We start from the raw sequence: 18,090 nt of genomic DNA, 5'->3' as shown, positions 1-18,090 counted from the left end.
AAAGACTCCTCACTGGGCAACTGGCAAGATCTTAACCATTGATTAATTTTAGTTGGTAGTTGTGCTAAAAGTGCTCCTGTCTTCCAGGTATCTCTTTGTCTCCCACATTTTACCAGTCATGCACTGTGAAACTGGCAAAGCAACAAAGCCTATTAGAGGGGCCTAGGCACTTTAGAATTTCCATATCAGAAGATAATGACAGTTCTGCCAAGCTGAGGTACCTTATTGTTGGGGATTCTTCAGAGACTCATGGGTTGGCAGAAAGGGACAGAGGAGCTTTGATTTCATTGCCGTTTCTGCCAGGGTCCATCTGCTAGCTATTACCAAGCCCTTAATATGTGCTTTGAGGATGTACAGATGAGTAACAGTTCCCTCAAAGAGCCCAGAGTACACTGAGGAGCTAGACACACAGGCTGGCTTATGCCAACAGGCATGGAGTGCTGTTAACAGAGGTTCTGTATATAAACAGTCACAGGCAAAGGAGGTAAAATTCAAAGGGAGACAAAGAACTGAGGTTGTCATGTGACTTGCCTTTCTCCACAGGAATTCCTCATAGCATGGCTTCCAGACTCTGCGTTAAGGGGCAAAAGTGGTTCTCTGTTCCCAAACTGTAGAATATCCTGAGCAGGATGGCTGAGTTAAATGGGGCTAAGGGTTCATGTGCAAAGACAGATGAGCAAGTTAGAGATTAGGACTTGTGAGGTACTGGTGGTTTATGCCTATAATCCTAGCTACTCTGGAGGCTGAGATCTGAGTATTGTAGTTTGAAGCCAGCCCTAGTAGGAAAGTCCATGAGACTCTTAACTGCAGTTAACCACCAAAAGGCCAGAAGTGGAGCTGTGGCTCAAGTGGTAGGGTGCTAGCCTTGAGCAAAAAAGATCAGGGACATCACCCAGGCCCTGAGTTCAAGATCCAGAACTGGCACATACACACACCCCAAAGTGTTTAGACTAACAAGAGTCTAAGGTCTGTAGTCAGTAAAAATGCTAGTGGGTAAATCCTGTGAATCTGATGTGCTGAAATTAAATTTAGGTGGAAGACATGTTAGAGCTTCAAACAGATGTCTTATACAAAGATTGGACCATTTTACATAGATGCCTCTCAGTCTATTGAATTTACCACTATAAGAGGAAGTACAAACTGAAGTGCTAAATAGCTTTAAAGTGCTTTAGATAAGCAGGTGGATTATGGCGCTAATGTGGATTATGTCGGAAGCCAGGATATCTGGGTCTGAATTTGGAATTAGAGGGCAAGTGTAACTGAATCTTCCAAAGCTGTTCAAGGGTCAGCACTAGTATTTTGGTTCCTGGCTGCCAACCTGAGGGGAGAGTCTCAGGAATAATTGTTAAAGCAAGAGATCCTGAGGGCCCTTCCACTCATCTGCTCCTACTCCTGGTCATTGACATCTAGCCTGTAAATCCTCAGGGGAACCCATAAGAATGCCAGACAGCCGTGAGGTGGCAGTTCCCGCTATTGTCCCATGTGTGTTCCATCTGTATTTACATCTGTGAACGTGGTAATGGGACACTCCCAGGATGGCAGGAGTGTTGGGAATGTTTTCTGCTTCTGTCTGCATGGAGAAAGGAGGGAGGAGGTGGCATGGTGCCAGTGCTGCTCTCTTTGGCCCTGCTGTTAAGTAGCAGATGGTCAACTAGTATGTGTTCCCTCTAGTGGGCTCTGTTGTGGTTCCCATCTCACCCTCTCCAGCTCTGCCTGCTGCCCTACTAGCAAGAGGTTGGTGGTTAGAGTGAAGATGTTAACCATAATTTAGGATGAGGTGACCAGGAAGGTCAGAATGAACAAGTCACCCTGTTTTTTTAAAAGGCAGGTGAGGGCTACAGGAAACCTCTAGACAAGAGAAGGTGCTTCTGTGGTTTAGGAATATCTTTGCAGCTATGTGGAATAATGGACACAGCCTAGGACTTAGGAGGAGGCCTCGTTGGAAAAGCCAGTCCCTCCACTTACTAACCCTGTGACTTGGGACAAGTTGGTTATTCTGAATGTGTTTCCTCATCTGCAAGGTGAGAAAGGCTACATATTCTACCTCCCCTCCCCACCCCACCCCAGGTCTATAGTAAGGAACAGGTTCTATAATGGAATAGAACAATATGAGATGTACTTCTGTTGTTGTCATCTTTCATCTATACATATTAGTTCAGTAAGAAGCTAGATAGGGAGAAGTGGCATGTTTGTTGGGTGAAAATTCTTTGATTCTAAGGAAATGTCCCCACAAAAAGTATTGGGCATGAGAATCAGCCCTAGCCCATTGGGTGTTTTACTACCATTAATTATGAAATACGGAGTGAGCTGGGCATGGCAGCCAAGCCTGGGAGGCTGGGGCAGGAGAATGGAAAGTTCCAGGCTGTCTGAATCACATAGCAAGACCTTTTCTCAAAAACAACAACAAACAACAACAACATCAACAAAGCATAAAGTGCCGTGGAATTTGTAGGACTCAAGGGCAAGGAACTGATTTGAAGCTCACATTAATAGCAAATTGCTGTGAGGCCTTTAGGAAATCTCTGCCTCTCTCTGGGCTATAATTTTATCTGTGAAATGTATAGTAGAACCTTCCAAGTTGCTCTCTTCCCTAGAAAGCCTGATTTAGAAAATGCCAGAAGCTGCCAGCTTGGATAATGTGTATATGTAAGTATATGATGGACTTTTGCCTTTCAGTGATGGGTCTTTCTCTTGTTGGATCTCTCCTATCTTCCTTCCCAAGGTCCTGTCTTCTGTTTCCCTCATTTCTCTCCCCTCACTGTTTCTGTTGCCTCTTCCCAGAGAGAATTGAATTTCTGTTGCTCCCATTCTTTAGGTCTCTGTTTTCATTTTTCCTGTTGGGAATATTTCTTATCCTTCTTTTTGGTTTCCTGACACATACCTTGTTTTTCCTGCAAGCATACCTGTAGACACATGTGACCTCTCTGCTGGCTTTCTTCCTAGTGCTTGGCTGTGACTTGTACAGTGATAGGCTATGTGTTTTCTGTCTAGAGATTTGTCAGTCCTTTCCACTCCCTCTACCTCCTAGCTCCAGCCTCAGCAGCCATGGTCTGATTGGCTGGTGGAGGTTGTGAATTGCATTGTGTAGGGTAGGAGTCTGTAGTCTCATGAGGTAAAGCCTTGTCAGGCAATGCTTCTGTCTGGGAAATTTATCTGGAGCCAGCCAAGGATGCCACACTTGCCATGCAAATTCCTGAAGCTTCCTTGCTGGGGGCAGACTCCTGTCAAGTGCATAGTTGCTTTCTTTCCCTGGGGTGCCAAATCATTACATAGCCACATTTTCTTTCTTACCTGCTCTCTTCCCATCCATTTGATTTTCCTGGAGTCTTGATCACTCCCAAGATGTGAGATTAGGGGCCTGCTGGGACAGATATAACATATTTTGAAGTCTTACATTTTCTTCAAAAAATAATTTGAGTTTAACATTTACCCCTATATATAAGCATGACAAACATTACTTACCATGGTGTAAAATAGACTCCCAGAAGTCCCTTTTTTTTTTGTGCCAATCCTAGGGCTTGAACTGCCTCTGAGCTTTATCTGCTCGTAGCTAGTACTCTATCATTTAAGCCATAGCTCCATTTTCAACTTTTGAATGGTTAATTGGAGAAAAGAGTCTTATAGACTTTACTGCTTGGGTTGGCTTTGAACTATGATCCTCAGATCTTAGCTTTCAGATCTTAGCTAGGATTACAGGTGTAATATACCAGTACCAGGCTAGAAGTTCCATTTTTACCTTATGATTATAGTTAACGCTGACACTGAGTCAGGCATTTGTGGTGACATGTTCCCGCTGGCACATCACCACCTGAGTAGAACAGGTAGAGAGGGGGCATGAACATTTCTTCAGAGAAGTTACTCTCTTCTCTCTCATTCCCAATACTCAGTGACTTCAGTAAAGAGTTCATTCCATATGTTCCTTCTTACACTGGGTACCAAGGAGACCAGCCAATTGAGAATTTCTTTCTTTTTTCTTTTCTTTTTTTTTAGTTGGTCATGGGGCTTGAACTCTGGGCCTGAACACTGCCCCTCAGCTCTTCAGCTCAAAGCTAGCACTCTACCACTTGAGCCACTGCACCACTATCGGTTTTCTCGGTGGGTTTATTGAAGATAAGAATCTCAAGTACTTTCCTGCCAGGGCTGGCTTTGAACCACAGTCCTCAGATCTCAGCTTCCTGAGTAGCTAGGATTACAGGGGTGAGCTACCAGTGCCTGGCTTAGGAGAATTTCTGTTGTAAAGTCTCTTGCTCAGGGAGTACTCTGTGGAACCAAGGTCTGTCCAGGTTTAAGGCTGAGCTTGTACAAGACATTTCCAACTATTCTCTGATTCATACTCTACCTTTCTTCCCTTTGTCCTTATCGTTTGGTACAAAGTACTCTTAGTTTCTGTTGCTCACTCCTTATCAGTTGTTTTCTCCTGTCTCTGAAAGGAGGGTGCTATCCCTTACCCACCTTCAAAGGAACCCAGATTTATCTGCTCAGAATCCTACCACAGCAGGCCCAACAGACAGAAAAAGAAATTTACCCTCCTTTCACTGATGGGGAGCCACAACTCTGAGATACCTGGGTGTCAAGGTCTCAAAGTTCATGGCCAAGGCAGATGGAGGCTTGGTTGCTGGTTTTTAGTCTGGCCTTTTGCAACGACACTAGGAGATGGCCTGACTTAGCTTCCCATGAACATAAGAACCTAACTGACTCAATAGAGCAGTAACATTGATTCTGATTTTTTCTTAGTTGCCATCTTCTGTGTTAGCTTGTCTTGCATGTTTAGTGCTACTTTTTCAAGGAACCAGAAGCTCTTTGCACTTATCTGAACAACTTCTATAATTCAGGAAACCAAAGGTTCCATTAAAATTCACAGCTGGCTGGTAGTAGAACCTGATCTAGGAGACATCATCCGACTGGCTGTTGAGCCTTTCTCTAGAGAAGGTTTGGTAGTCAAGCTGCAATTTAGGAAAAACCTAAACCTCCTCTCCTTAGTCCCCAACATCTTGTTCTATTCTCTTTCTTCAAACCTACCTGCCGTCCTTGGGCTTGACTCCCAGAAGTATAGGTCACCAGTCTCTTGAGTGATTCATGTGCAGTAGCACATGAATCGCTATCTAATCAACACAGCACTTCATACCTGCAGCAGCTGCTCCAGATTAGCAGCCAGCTCCCCACAGCAGTGATGCATGAAAACCCCCTGGGTATGTGTCAGTTGAGATGTTGGGGCGGGAGGTGGGTATGAGGTATATATAGGCCTCTGTGATCCTTCCCTCCTTATTCTCTGTGTCAGGTGGGGAAGAAAAAGGTATAACAGGTCAGTGGCCTTGAGACCTCCCAGGCCTTTAACCTGAAGACAGGTTCCTGTAGGCCAGGGGAGGGCTTTGGGGACCTTAACAGCTGGGATAAAGTGCCTCCTTTCCCTGTTCTCTGCCTTTGTCTCTCTTTTTTTCCCCAGCTATGAGCTGGGTGGGGGAGGGAGGCAGTGGATCAATTAATTGTACTTAATCTATCAACCGAGATCCTTTTTAAGCCCCTGGGCTTGGGTAATTTTCTCCCCTTCTTGAACTCTTATGACTTTTATTGTCTGTACTGCACAATTAGTACATGTTCACGTGTACACTTAGACACGCTAAGAGACAGAATTCTCAGCAAGGAGCAGAGCTGGGAGATCCCCATCAAGAACTGTCACCTGGCAGGATTCCTGGAGCCAGCATACACCCTAGGACTCATCACAGCAGTTGTAGATAGCATCATTCATTCCACTCATTTGCCCAGTTAGGTTAGTTATTGAATGCCTATTATCTGCCAACTGCTGTTGTGGCCCTAAGAAAGCAGCTTTGAGCAAAAGGAAGCTCTTGCCTTCAGGGAGCAAATATTTCTCATGGGAACATGGTTAGTGGAAAAGTGGTCAGATGTCAGTAGTTCATGGAGAGGAAGCAGGGTGGGGAAGATTGGGATTGATGTGACAGGAAGGAAGCCACCTGCTACCTCATCCCTTAGACAGAAAGAGTATGCACAGGAGGCAGGGAAAGTGTCATGTAAACTAAGGAAGAGTATCATATAGAGTCAGCCACTAGGAATCCTGGGTGATTCACTCTGCTGGAGTACAGATCACAGGCTGCAAGCTGGGCTGGATTTCTTAGCCACATTAAGGAGCAGCTTGGGTGTGTCTGTAGGCCCAACTCCAGCACCCAGGTTGGTTAGGAGCATTGCTCCTGGGCCCACAGAGGACCTGAAATTTGCAGCCCTAGAAACTTCCTCTGGTCTCGGTTCCTGCAGAATGGGCAGGACTTCAAGCCCTGACATTCCTCCTTGTGTCTTTTGAACCTCTCAGGTCCTGATGGAGCCTGCTGCACTGTCACTGAGGTTCGGTTCCTACCCTAGCATCTGTTGTTTGTTGTTAACTGCTGGTGGTTGTGGTCACATAAACAGCTGAGCAAAGGCTGGCAAAGAAGGTGCCAAGCAAATGATTGTAAACTTCCCAAGTGGTGCTCTTTTCCCAGGGAATTAGGAAGAGAGAGGATACTTCATTCTGTTCTCAAACCAACCTGGACTACAATGCTTCTGAGGAACCTGGTAAACCCAAGTTGGAACAGCTATTGTTAAGGCATATATGGCATCAGAGGACTTAAGGACGAGAAAGTTTCTAGCAGCCAGATGCCATGTATTGCCGTCTGATGTGCCCCATCAGCCCCTCTAGCTGTCCTCATTTCCAGCCTACTTCTCTCTGAACTCTCCCTGTCTTTGGATGCCTTTATCACTCAAGGGAGGAGCCTGCACTCCTTCAGCTGAATTCATCATGTACTTTTTGTGTGTGTATGCAAGTCTTAGGGCTTGAACTCAGGACTTGTTTGCTGTCACTGAACTTTTGTACTCAAGGCTAGCACTCTAGTTGAGTCATAACTCTGCTTGTGGCTTTTTGGTGTTTAATTGGAGATAAGAGTCGCACAGACTTTCCTGCCTGGGCTGGCTTTGAACTGTGATCCTCAGATCTTATAGGTGTGAGCCACTGGTACCTGGCTGTCATGTACTTTTGAGTCCCTGCTCCTGATAGGCTGATAGCTGGAAACTAAAGTAGCCACAGAGGTGGCTAGATAGCTAGGACCCGTGGGAAGGAAACACATGGTCCTGAATGAGGTGGAGTCAGGATAACAGAGTGACACCCCTTCTTCCCACACACCTTTCCTCTTTCAAACATGCTTCTTGACTTGTACTGCATGTTTATACTTGAAGTTAGTTAAAACTACAGTTTTGCTTGTCCATTGATGATATTGTTTGTAGAATTGAGCTGAGTGGTTTAATGAGTTCATCTGTTCTGGGGCTCATGCACAGCTGTGTGAAGCTGATGGCTGTGGATAAAGGAGAGGAGAATAAATATGTGGGAGAGGAAGGGATCTTCCTGCACGTGGCTGTTGTGTCCAGCAGAACAGTTTCCCAAAGACTGCCATTCGGTGGTGACTGGTATCTAACAGATTACAGACTGCTAAAATAGTATATTGAGTCTGTTCAGATATAGAGACAAGCAGGGCTGTATACATACATGATGGCGGGCTAGCCACTAAGGGAGTAGCAGAGTTCAGAGATGGTGGTAAAGCAAGTAGGAAGGCCCCTGAAGAGCTGATACACTGGGGTGGGGAAGGGAAGAAGAGCCATGAAGCATGGTGGTCTTACACAGTAGTTCCTACACTGAACCTGCATCAGAATTTCTTGGAAAGTATGTTAAAACACAGTTGCTCTAATACCTGGGTGATTTTGATTAAGATCTCGGATGGGGCTGTTTTTGCATTTTGAAGTTGGTCTAGAGAAATTTTTTTTTTTTTCTTGTTGGTCGTGGGGCTTGAACTCTGGGCCTGGGGGCTGTCCCTGAGCTCTTCAGCTCAAGGCGAGTACTCTACCACTTGAGCCACAGTGCCACTTCCAGTTTTCTGGTGGTTAATTGGAGATAAGAGTCTCACGGATTTTCCTGCTCAGGCTGTTTGAACTGCAATCCTCAAATTTCAGCCTCTTTAATAGCTAGGATTACAGGCATGAGCCACCAGTGCCTAGCTTAGGGACTACATCTGAAGATCCATTGGTCCAACAGGAAGGACAGCAATATTAGATGAGGTCCTGCACTGGTAGTTTAGAAACAGCTGCTGATGGGCATTTCTTGTCAGAGTTACAGGTGTTCTAGTTCAGACACCTAGTATTCCCCTTCCTTCTTCTGGCTTTTGTCAGTATCCAGTCAGATTTCAGCACTTCTTCAGCTTAGCAGAACATTTTCCTTTTTTCTTGGTCATAGAGTCTATAGCAGATGGCACATATAGAACTTTAAAAGCAAAAATTTGCTTTGGCCCTACCCTCACAGAGTCTGAACTAATGGCCTGAGATGCCCAGGGAAGCAGTGTGTTTTAAACTTTCCTAGTGAGCTGCTGGTATTGTAGGGTTTTTTTGTTCCTTTTGTTGGGTTGGGGTGTCTTACTTTGGTGTTCAGACTAGCTTCAAACTTCAAGGCTCAAGTGATCTTTCTGATTCAGTCTCCTGAGGTGTTAAAACTGCAGGTGTGCACTATGTGCCTGGCTTTGAGTTGATTTTTCTTACTATCATGAACTCTCCATCTCTTCCGGGCACTTCCTTCGTCTGAGTAGTGCCATATTCTCTGCTGTCTGCTTGCCTTGTCCCTCTTGACCAGCTCCTATCCTGCTGGTTATTCTTCCCCCTAATTCTGTAAGAGCCCGTTGTCAGAAGGTCCTTACCTGTTACTGAGAATTCCAGATTATCTGGCTTATTTCTTCGCCTACCAGCAGGTTTTACCATCAATACTGATATGAGGGTATTAGGTAATAAATGCTTCCTGACATTTGTGTCTTTCAGTGATGCAGAGAGTAGAAAATTGTGCAAGAAGATGAAAGTTGACCTCATCCCAAAGGACAAGAGGGCTGTATTATTCCATTACCAGTAAGTACACATAGGCATTTCCTATTTTCAAATAAGTGCTGAAAGCTTTTATTGGTATTCTCAGTGAACAGCAGTTTTTAGTTAGATTAACTTTATTGCAGAATATTTTTTTCCTGTTCTAAATTATTTCTTTAAAAAAATCCCAAACTGTTCAATAGCTGAGTCTTATTAACATACTTCAGGAAATCTAAAGTGTATATTTTTCCAAACATTCTTAAAGTTAACCCCCTTTTCTTCTTATTTGATAGGGATGGTGCATTTCATACTGAATATAATCGAGCTTTGACACTTAAGGTAAATTTTCCTTCCTTGTTTTCAGCAGGAGTTGTTGGAGTGAATGGATGCCTAAAGTCTGGCAATTTGTCTCTGAGAAAAAGAAGAGCAGACTGTGCAATGGCTTTCCCAAATGAACTTAGGACTCTTATCTCTAAAGCCCAAGCCAGCAGAATAGCTGGAAAAGTTTGTAACTGTTAACACAAGGGGATGGCTCAGCCTAGTAGATAAGTTAGTGAATGTCTAGGAGTTATCTAGGAGTCAGGTGACATCATAGCTCCTTCCCTACATAGGTCTGAGTCTCTTTTGAAAGCCATTGCTTTGAAGCTATCCCACCATTTCTGTGGTAGTATTTACAGTAACCATCCATAGGACAAAGGGGACATTCTCTACCCAGCTTAGTATATGATACCAGAACATGGGCAAGTTGGTGCCTTTGGCATATGTAGCCCTTTTAATGTGACTGTCACTGAGGTATTACCTGTTATACTCCAACCTAGAAGTAGGTGAAAATGTATAAATGAGGAGAAGTGAGATCCTACAATCTCCTGTTGCCTCCTGGTTATCATAGAGCAGTTGCCTACCCCTTCAGCTTTCATTTCATATTGACATCCTCTTCCTCAAACCAGTCGTCTACTACTGTCCAGATGCATTTTCCTGCCTTGACAGGGTCCAGTTTCTTCTGGTCCCAATCTGGGTTGAACTCAGCTTCTTTTAACTTCCCTCTTCTCAGACAGAGGTTGATCCCTGCACTCGTTTTTTTCTCCATGTCTCCTCTCATTCTTTCCTGCATGTCCACTGTCTGTGTAGCTATCATTTCCCCTTCCCTCTCTCTGCCTGTCCTTCATACTTCGTTTACCTACTAACACTTCCATTTTTTTTTTTAGTTGCTACAGTTTTCATTCTGTAAAAGGGCTTAGTCTGATCTCCCTCTGCCTTAACACCCACTTAGATACTTGGAGAATTCTTCCTACTATAGTTATTTGTCCCCTTGTATTCTGTATTATAGCATTAACTACATCGTGAGAGTGAACGTGTGTTCCCAAGGAGCAAGATGTAGTGCGTGGCATGGTGTGATTGTGTATACATTGATTAAAACGAAAGGCTGGGTCTTGGTTTGTGTTCAGATAGGACCTCAGAGGAATCTGTCCTAGGATCATGGAGCAAGAGTAACAGCTGTTCAGAACTCCTACCAGGGAAGTAGCAAGGAGCCCAGAAGACCCAGCTTGCCACTAAGTGTCTGGTATGGGAAGCACAGTCCTGGCTTTGCCAGGGGTGGAAGTAGCATACTCCCACTATGGCTATGTTAACAAGCTGAAGAAGTAGGCTGAGCATTGTAGAGTTTTAGTCTTTAATTTTACAGAGTAGGCAGTCCTGCAGGGCCAAGAACAACCGGGGCAGAATCTCTGGATTTCTCAAGAGCACAGGGAAGTTGGTGTAGCATTTATCATGACTGATGCTTTTTCCTTTTCTACCTTCACAGCTAACATCAAAGCTGCCTCTGTTACTAATTAGCTTTCTTTTCAAAGTGTTCTTGGGCTGTTTGCAAAAAGGTAGAGGATGGAAATATTATGCATATGCTGTCATTATGCATAGTTGATTAGGAACTGTAAGACTGCTGTAGCATCTAAGGAGATTAGGGGCCTGCTAAGTGAGGGCTTTTTGCATCTTTCCATTGGTAAACAGAGAAGGAACTTCCTGTGGAAGCAGCCCTTTGCCTGTCTGTCTGTGCCTTCCTCGTGAGGTTCATATGTGCATGGGAGCCTAGATTGAGGTGACTCTCTGCTGACTTTTTCCCAAACTTGAAACTCTGAGCCATGCCTGTAGCCATAGAGATCCCATAGGCCAAGTGCAGCTGTCAGGCTATTTTCCTGGGATTATGAGCACCTAGCTAGATGGCTGAAGGTGGGCTCCATTGCATTGCTTCCCACAGATGTTTTCAGGCCTTATTCAGTTAGACCAACTTGCAGAGAACAACATCTGGTTGGGTTATTTAGCTTGAGTTAAATGACCATTCAAGTTGTTACATTAAAAGAGGCCATTTCTTGCCTTTTCCCATCTACATCATCTTAATCCTGTGTGTGTGTGTGGGGGGGGAGCAAAGAGGCTGTGTGAGCTCTGAAGTTTAGTTCACACTGGATGTGGGGACAGACCCCTTTTTCTCCCTAGATCAGCAGTTTTAAACCTATTGTAGATTCCAATGACAGTCAACTACATAGAGATCTTCCTCCCAGAAACAAGGCATATACAGATAGTGAAGTATCCATTCCCTGTGAGTGTCTGAGATTTCCCAGACTCCCAGAGTCTGTTGTAGATGGTACAGGCAGAGGAATGGAGAGACAACACTCCTCTTCCCTGCCTACTCCTCTTCCCTGTCTTCCCCAAAGGAGGGGAGATTTGATGCCAGATAACACGACCTTCAGCTTCATTACTCTGGTCTAGAAAGGGGGTAAGACCTTGGTGAATACCCTGCCCTAAGGCTGCCCCAGTTGGGCCCAACTAAACCCATATAGTTAAGATCTAACTCACAATCAGTGTCTATCATGAACTGCCTAGCAGGTAGTAAGCAAATGTGATTATCTTCTTATGGGAGTGACAGTTTTAGTGGCTATAGGAATGTGGAAGTAACTACTTTAGACAAGACTAGAAGCCTTGGTTCAGTTGACCAGAAAGGCTTCTTGGAGGGTTAAAGCACTAATATGATACGTAGCAGGCATGGATCAGCTGACCAGTGAGATGTCAAGAGTGAAAACGCCTAATGGGAGTGGTGGAAGTGCATTTTTGGACATTAATAGTGACATCTATGAACAATGGAAATAGCTTACCCTTCAAACATATGCCTTTGACTGGTCCAGTCAAACAAGGTAAGTTCCTGGTTCCCCTGCTTCTCTCTTATCCTGGCTAAAATGCATTTTCTCTTCTTTCCACCCCCCTTCAGTCCATAGTAGCCTTTCTGAAGGATCCTAAAGGTCCTCCACTGTGGGAAGAAGATCCTGGAGCCAAGGATGTTGTCCACATTGACAGTGAAAAGGTAATTTAGTTCTCCCCTGATATCTGAGTCTCTCAAGGAGAGGACTCCAAGGAACTACTCCAGAACCACATGTACTCTCCCTAGGAGAGCTAGGCCAGACCCCTAACGTTTCATTTCCTATCTGTGATACAATGAACAGTAGCAGACAAGTGATTGCGTGAGAAGGTTTTCCGTTCTCCACTATCTTACTTAAGATATTTCAACATGTTTAGTTTTTCATTTTGAGTATATAATCCAGATATTGGCGGCATTGACTGCACATTTTTTTAGTCCTTATATAATTTTAAACAAATTTATATCTTCTTGAACTTCTATTTATAATTGACCAGGAAGGAAGGGTGGAAAGGTGAGTCTGATTTACAGCCTTTATTACTTCTTCAAGCTGTGGTTAAACCACAGCTATAGCCAACCTGCCCTTCCCTTCCTTGTCTCATCTGACCTGAATGTGCCCTTTTTGCTCATACTGTGTCCTCCCACAGGGAGGAGCCGGGTCTCCAGTATTTCCCCTGGTCTGTGAGGGAAGTGAGGTGTTTTTTTCCCCCTTGTCATTAGTAGGGCTTTAACTCAGGGCCTGGGCGCTGTCCCTGAGCATTTTTGCCCAAAGCTAGTATTCTACCACTTTGAACTACAGCTCCACTTGTTTCTGGTGGTTAACTGGAGATAGGAGTCTCACGGATGTTCCTGCTCATGCTAGCTTTGAACTGTGATCCTCAGATCTCAGCTCCCTGAGTAGGTAGGATTATAGAGCTACTGGTGCCTACGAGTGCAGCTTTTTTGTAGCTGGAGGGAGAATGCTTGTTCTTGATGAGATATAGAATACCTTTTATCTTCCTCTGCTTCTTCTCCCTTTCATTTAAAATTGACTCACAACCTGTTAGCCCAAAAAGAAATGATGCCTTTCTTACTTTCTGGAGGGGAGATTGTGTATGATCACTATCGGCCACCCAAGGGGGGTTGGTCTGTAGTGATTCAATGTAAGGGACTGAGTGTGTATATTCCTGAAATAGGATGCACCAGTACTGTCAACTAGAAGGTTAGGTCTTTCTAGAAAACATGTTGGGGAAAGAGAGGTGTCAGGGGACGGTGACACGGGTGCCTAGAGCTATGAATAAAAGGAAGAGCCACCTGGTTGTTGCTCCTGTGATAAATTTTTAGCTTCTTTGGAAAGCAAGTGCCTGGCACCTCTTCCCCCAGTGTCATGTCACAAACTTCCTGAGATTGTTCTTTTGTAACTGCAGGAATATTAAGCAGAAGTATTTTCTTCACCAGTTGCTGTTCTTTGCACTCTTCTCTGTATAGTGTGTATAGTGTGGCTACTTTTCACAAACTGGAATCCCCATATAAAATAACTAAAAGTTTCAGATTCAGTTCAAAAGTTCAGATTCAAAAGTTACTGATGCAATTTGTAGACTTAGATTCCATACTTTTTGATTTTTTTTTGGGGGGGGGGGTCCGGTCGTGGGGCCTGAACTCTGGGCCTGGGCGCTGTCCCTCAGCTCTTCAGCTCAAGGCTAGCACTCTACCATTTGAGCCACAGCGCCACTTCCGGCTTTTTTCTTTTTGCTTATGTGGTGCTGAGGAATCGAACTCAGGGCCTCAGGCATGCAAGGCAAGTACTCTACCACTGAGCCACCTTCCCAGCCCTCCATACTTTTTGAAGGTAATTAAGCCTCTATGCATGTAATATTTGTTACTGAAGATAAGAACCCAAGATGCAGTATATACAATAAAACTTTTTTTCTCAGATCTTTTGCTCTATTTTATCTCCATAGATCCCAGAAGATAATTTTTTTTTTTTTTTTTTTTTTTTTTTGTCGGTCATGGGGCTTGAACTCCAGGCCTGGGCGCTGTCCCTCAGCTCTTCAGCTCAAGGCGAGCGCTCTACCACTTGAGCTACAGCGCCACTTCCGGTTTTCTGGTGGTTTATTGGAGATAGGAGTCTCATGGTCTCTCCTGCCCGGGCTGGCTTTGAACCGCGATCCTCAGATCTCAGCCTCCTGAGTAGCTAGGATTACAGGCGTGAGCCACCAGCGCCCGGCTCCAGAAGATAATTTTTAAAGTTATTTATATCCTTCATCCTCAGCTAGGTCAAATATCCCGTGAAATTGTCAGAATCAGGGGCTGGGAAGGTGGCTCAGTGGTAGAGCACTTGCCTTGCATGCCTGAGGCCCTGGGTTCGATTCCTCAGCACCACATAAGCAAAAAAGAAAAAAGCCGGAAGTGGCGCTGTGGCTCAAGTGGTAGGGTGCTAGCCTTGAGCTGAAGAGCTGAGGGACAGCGCTCAGGCCCAGAGTTCAGGCCCCACGACCGGACCCAAAAGAAAAAAAAAAGAAAGTTGTCAGAATCAAAATGGAGTCACTTGTGTTCAGCTCTAAAATGAAAATTAAAATAGTTGTGGTTCAGGGCCAGGCCAGTATAAAGCATGAGAATTAATTTCAACAACAAACCTAGGCCTTATCTCAGAAACAAGCTGTGATGATTCATGTTTGTAAACCTAGTTACTCAGAAGGCGGAGAAAAGAGGATCTTCACCTGAGGCTGGCCTGGGTAAAGTGTGAGACTATTTAAAAAGCTGACTAAGCTGAGAGCCGGTGGCTCACACCTGTAATCTTAGCTATTCAGGAGGCTGAGAGCTGAGGATCTCGGTTCAAAGCCAGCCTGGGCAGGAAAGTCTGTGAGACTCTTATCTCCAGTAAACCACCAGAAAACTAGAAGTGTACTGTGGCTCAAGTGGTAAAGCACTTGCTTTGAGCTGAAAAGCTGAGGGATAATGCCCAGGCCCAGAGTTAAAGCCCCAGGACTGACAAAAAAACAAAAGCTGACTAAAAGCAAAAGGACTAGAAGCTCTGAATACCACCAAAAAGAGAAAAAAAAGTTTATTCAAGAACTTCAACTTTTAACTGACAGCACCCTTGTTATTGATCGTATACACTCCTGTTATTAATCCTGTGGCCTATTGTTTTAAAAGAACTTATTTAGTCTTCATTTTACCTTTAAAAGTTTCCCTTTGATCCTGCCTGTAGTTGTAGTTTCCATAGGTGGCAGACTGTATTGCAATGCTGTCTGCTTACTTCCAAATAAATATCATGAGTATTTAGAGCATCTCTGTGGTTATTATTTAGGTTGACAATTAATTACTCATCTGTTTAAAAAAAATGAGTGACTAAAGCTTTTTGTTATATACATAAGAGTAAACTTTCTCAGGATTTATCATAAAATAATCTTTGTATATAATCAATAATTTTGAGTAGTACACATTCAATGTTGACAATTTAGAATATACAACTTAAGTGTAAAAGAAAACCACAATCACCCCACACCTTTTCATTCAGAAATACCCACTGCTGATATTTGTGTAGCCTTCTAGGGTTTTATCATAATTCATACATAAATATTTCTACTCTCAAAAATGTCCTTACATATTACATGCTGTTTTGTAACTTGTCCTTCCTCCTCCTATTCACTTACTGTAACATGCACATCTCATTGTGACATTAAATATGCCTCTTCCTGTTTTTAAAGCTGCCATAGAATTCCATTGTGCGGGATCTGCCATCATTTATTTACCTAATGCCTTGTTGCTGTCAGAAAGCTCCATTTGGAAATTTTCTCTTATTTTCCTTATTATTCAAAAGAAAAACTCTAATTTTTTTTTGTGTAAACTGGTTAGAGAAGCTTATTTTAATCAAAATATGCTGTGTCTTGGTGCTTCCCTGCAGCCCTTGATGGATTTGCTTTTTCTCATCCATCATTGGCTCCCATTGGAATAAAGTCTCTGCCCTACTTAAGTCTTTTCATTAGCATTGTTCTGACCATTTGTCTTTTTACATTTATCATATTTATTTAACAGGTCATTATGCATTGTCTAATAGTGTATCAGGCTCTGATAGAAGGATTTACAGTTAATCCCTTTAGCTTGTAACCTGCTGGAGGGGCTGGGCAGTCTTTATCCATATGCCCTTGTCGGCAAAGTGGCCTTGGGGGCACAAATAGTGGTGGTAGTGCTGGAGCCTGGGAAGAGATTAACAGGCCATAGCTATGTCAACCAGCAGATCACCATCTGGCCAAGCCAAGCAGACATCAAAGCAGCTGCTCCCCACCACAAGACTATTCCCCACATCACATAGTACAAATACAGCTCCTGATATCTTTAAGTTGTTCAGACAGAGCCAGAAGTAAAGCTAGTAGCTGGTCCTGCCTACTTCATCTCACCGTTGGTCTTGGGAAAGCCATTTATCCCCCCAGGGCCTCAGTTTTCCCCTTTATAATATGGAAGGATGGTCTAGAATAATCAGCTCAAGTTCTTCAGCACCTGATATGCTATGACTGTGTCCCATGTGAGTTCTGGAGTGTTTCCCCCTGTGCATCCTTGCTGCTGTGGGTACTGGAGCAGGAGGAGTGGAAAGCCTGAGTCCGGTTAGTACATTGTAGATAAATAACCTGTTGGTATTTTGTGTCTTTGTGCTACAGGACTTCAGACGGCTCCTGAAGAAAGAAGAGAAGCCACTTCTCATGATGTTTTATGCCCCCTGTGAGTGAACATTCTCCTCTGGGCAAGTCTATTGTTCAGTATCCTTCGGTGATTGGCAGCTTGGGTTGCTGGGGCCAACTGGAAGGTAGACTCAGTCTCTTATTCCATCATTCTGTCCCCACTTCTTTGCTTTCTGTCTGGCTCCCTGCCTCCTACCATCCTCTTCCACTAGAATCGGTAGCCTCTGCACTTTCTACCTTAGACCCAATATAGTCCCCTGTCTAGTTAGCTCTGCCTTCCCACAAACCCTCTGCCTCATGTAGCAGATTTATGTGCTCTCAGTCTCAGGTGCACTCTGGTGCTGCTATTCTGCCACTCCTCGGCCTGCCTACTTCATGGGAGGGGACACCAGCTCTTCATTTCTGGCCCCTGCATCGGAGTAATGGGGCTTTGGGGTTGTTCCTGTATGAGGACAGAGGTCATGTGGATGGCAGGAGGACCATTGTGGGTAGCAACATGAAGACCTGGATTCTGAGTCCAGCTATGTCACCAGCAAGCTGGGTGAACGTTTGCCCCCTCTCTGGATCTCAGTTTTCATAACTGTAAGAGAAGAGCTTGGGTCAAAGTGGTAGATTTCACATTTTTTAACTGCATTTCACAGATTTAGAAATACTTTCCTATTGCTGATCATAGTGTCTTGTACCTATCTATAATCCTAGTACTTGGGAGATGGAGGCAGGAGGATCAATTGTTTGCAACTGGTCTGAGCTACATAGCAAAACCTTTTCCCAAAAACATACACAGAAGCCAGATGCTGGTGGCTCATATGATCCAGAGGATCTTTGTTCAAAGCCATTCTAGGCAGAAAACTCCAAAAGATCCCATCTCCAAAAATAATCAGCAAACAGCTCCAACAGTAGAATGCTAGCCAAGCCAGCAAGCTGAGTAAGCATGAGATCCTAAGTTCAAATCCTAGTACTGGCAAAAAGAGAAAAGAAAGAAATTAAATAAATAACTCCCTCCCACATTTAAAAATAGAATTTAAAAATAGAATTTATGATTATAACCCAGTTCTTTAAATATATATGAACAGTACATAAATATGCTGAAGCTAAAGTTTTACAAAACTACTTGCTACCATACACAATACCAGATATAATGTATACTGGATGGGGTTTTTGTTTTTTCTTTTTGTGTGGTTTTTTTCCTGATGGGGGTACTGGGGTTTGAACTTAGAACCTCACACTTGCTAAGGAGGTATTATACCACCTGAGTCATGTCCCCCAGCCATTTTTGCTTCAGTTATTTTTCAGGTGAGGTCTTGAGTTTTTGCCCAAGATTGGCCTCTGACTACAATCTACTTATGTCTTTTGCATAGCAGGACTGACAGG

The 18,090-nt window shown here is 43.9% G+C and overlaps 1 protein-coding gene across 2 annotated transcripts in view; it reads left to right on the top strand.

The window, feature by feature from the left end:
- Pdia5 (protein disulfide isomerase family A member 5) overlaps positions 1–18,090 on the top strand; it is an 82,591-nt gene that overhangs the window by 21,951 nt on the left and 42,550 nt on the right. For both annotated transcript variants that reach the window (XM_070030063.1, XM_070030064.1), the window contains exons 4-7: positions 8,842–8,925; positions 9,174–9,219; positions 12,137–12,229; positions 16,699–16,759. In XM_070030063.1, coding sequence (XP_069886164.1) covers positions 8,842–8,925; positions 9,174–9,219; positions 12,137–12,229; positions 16,699–16,759 — 284 coding nt within the window. The remainder of the gene's footprint in view (positions 1–8,841; positions 8,926–9,173; positions 9,220–12,136; positions 12,230–16,698; positions 16,760–18,090) is intronic.

The sequence above is a fragment of the Dipodomys merriami genome, unplaced genomic scaffold (assembly GCF_024711535.1).
Source record: "Dipodomys merriami isolate MVZ:Mamm:240054 unplaced genomic scaffold, mDipMer1.0.p SCAF_2, whole genome shotgun sequence".
In the NCBI taxonomy this organism is placed as follows: domain Eukaryota; kingdom Metazoa; phylum Chordata; class Mammalia; order Rodentia; family Heteromyidae; genus Dipodomys; species Dipodomys merriami.
This window is presented reverse-complemented; position numbering and strand designations above follow the sequence as displayed.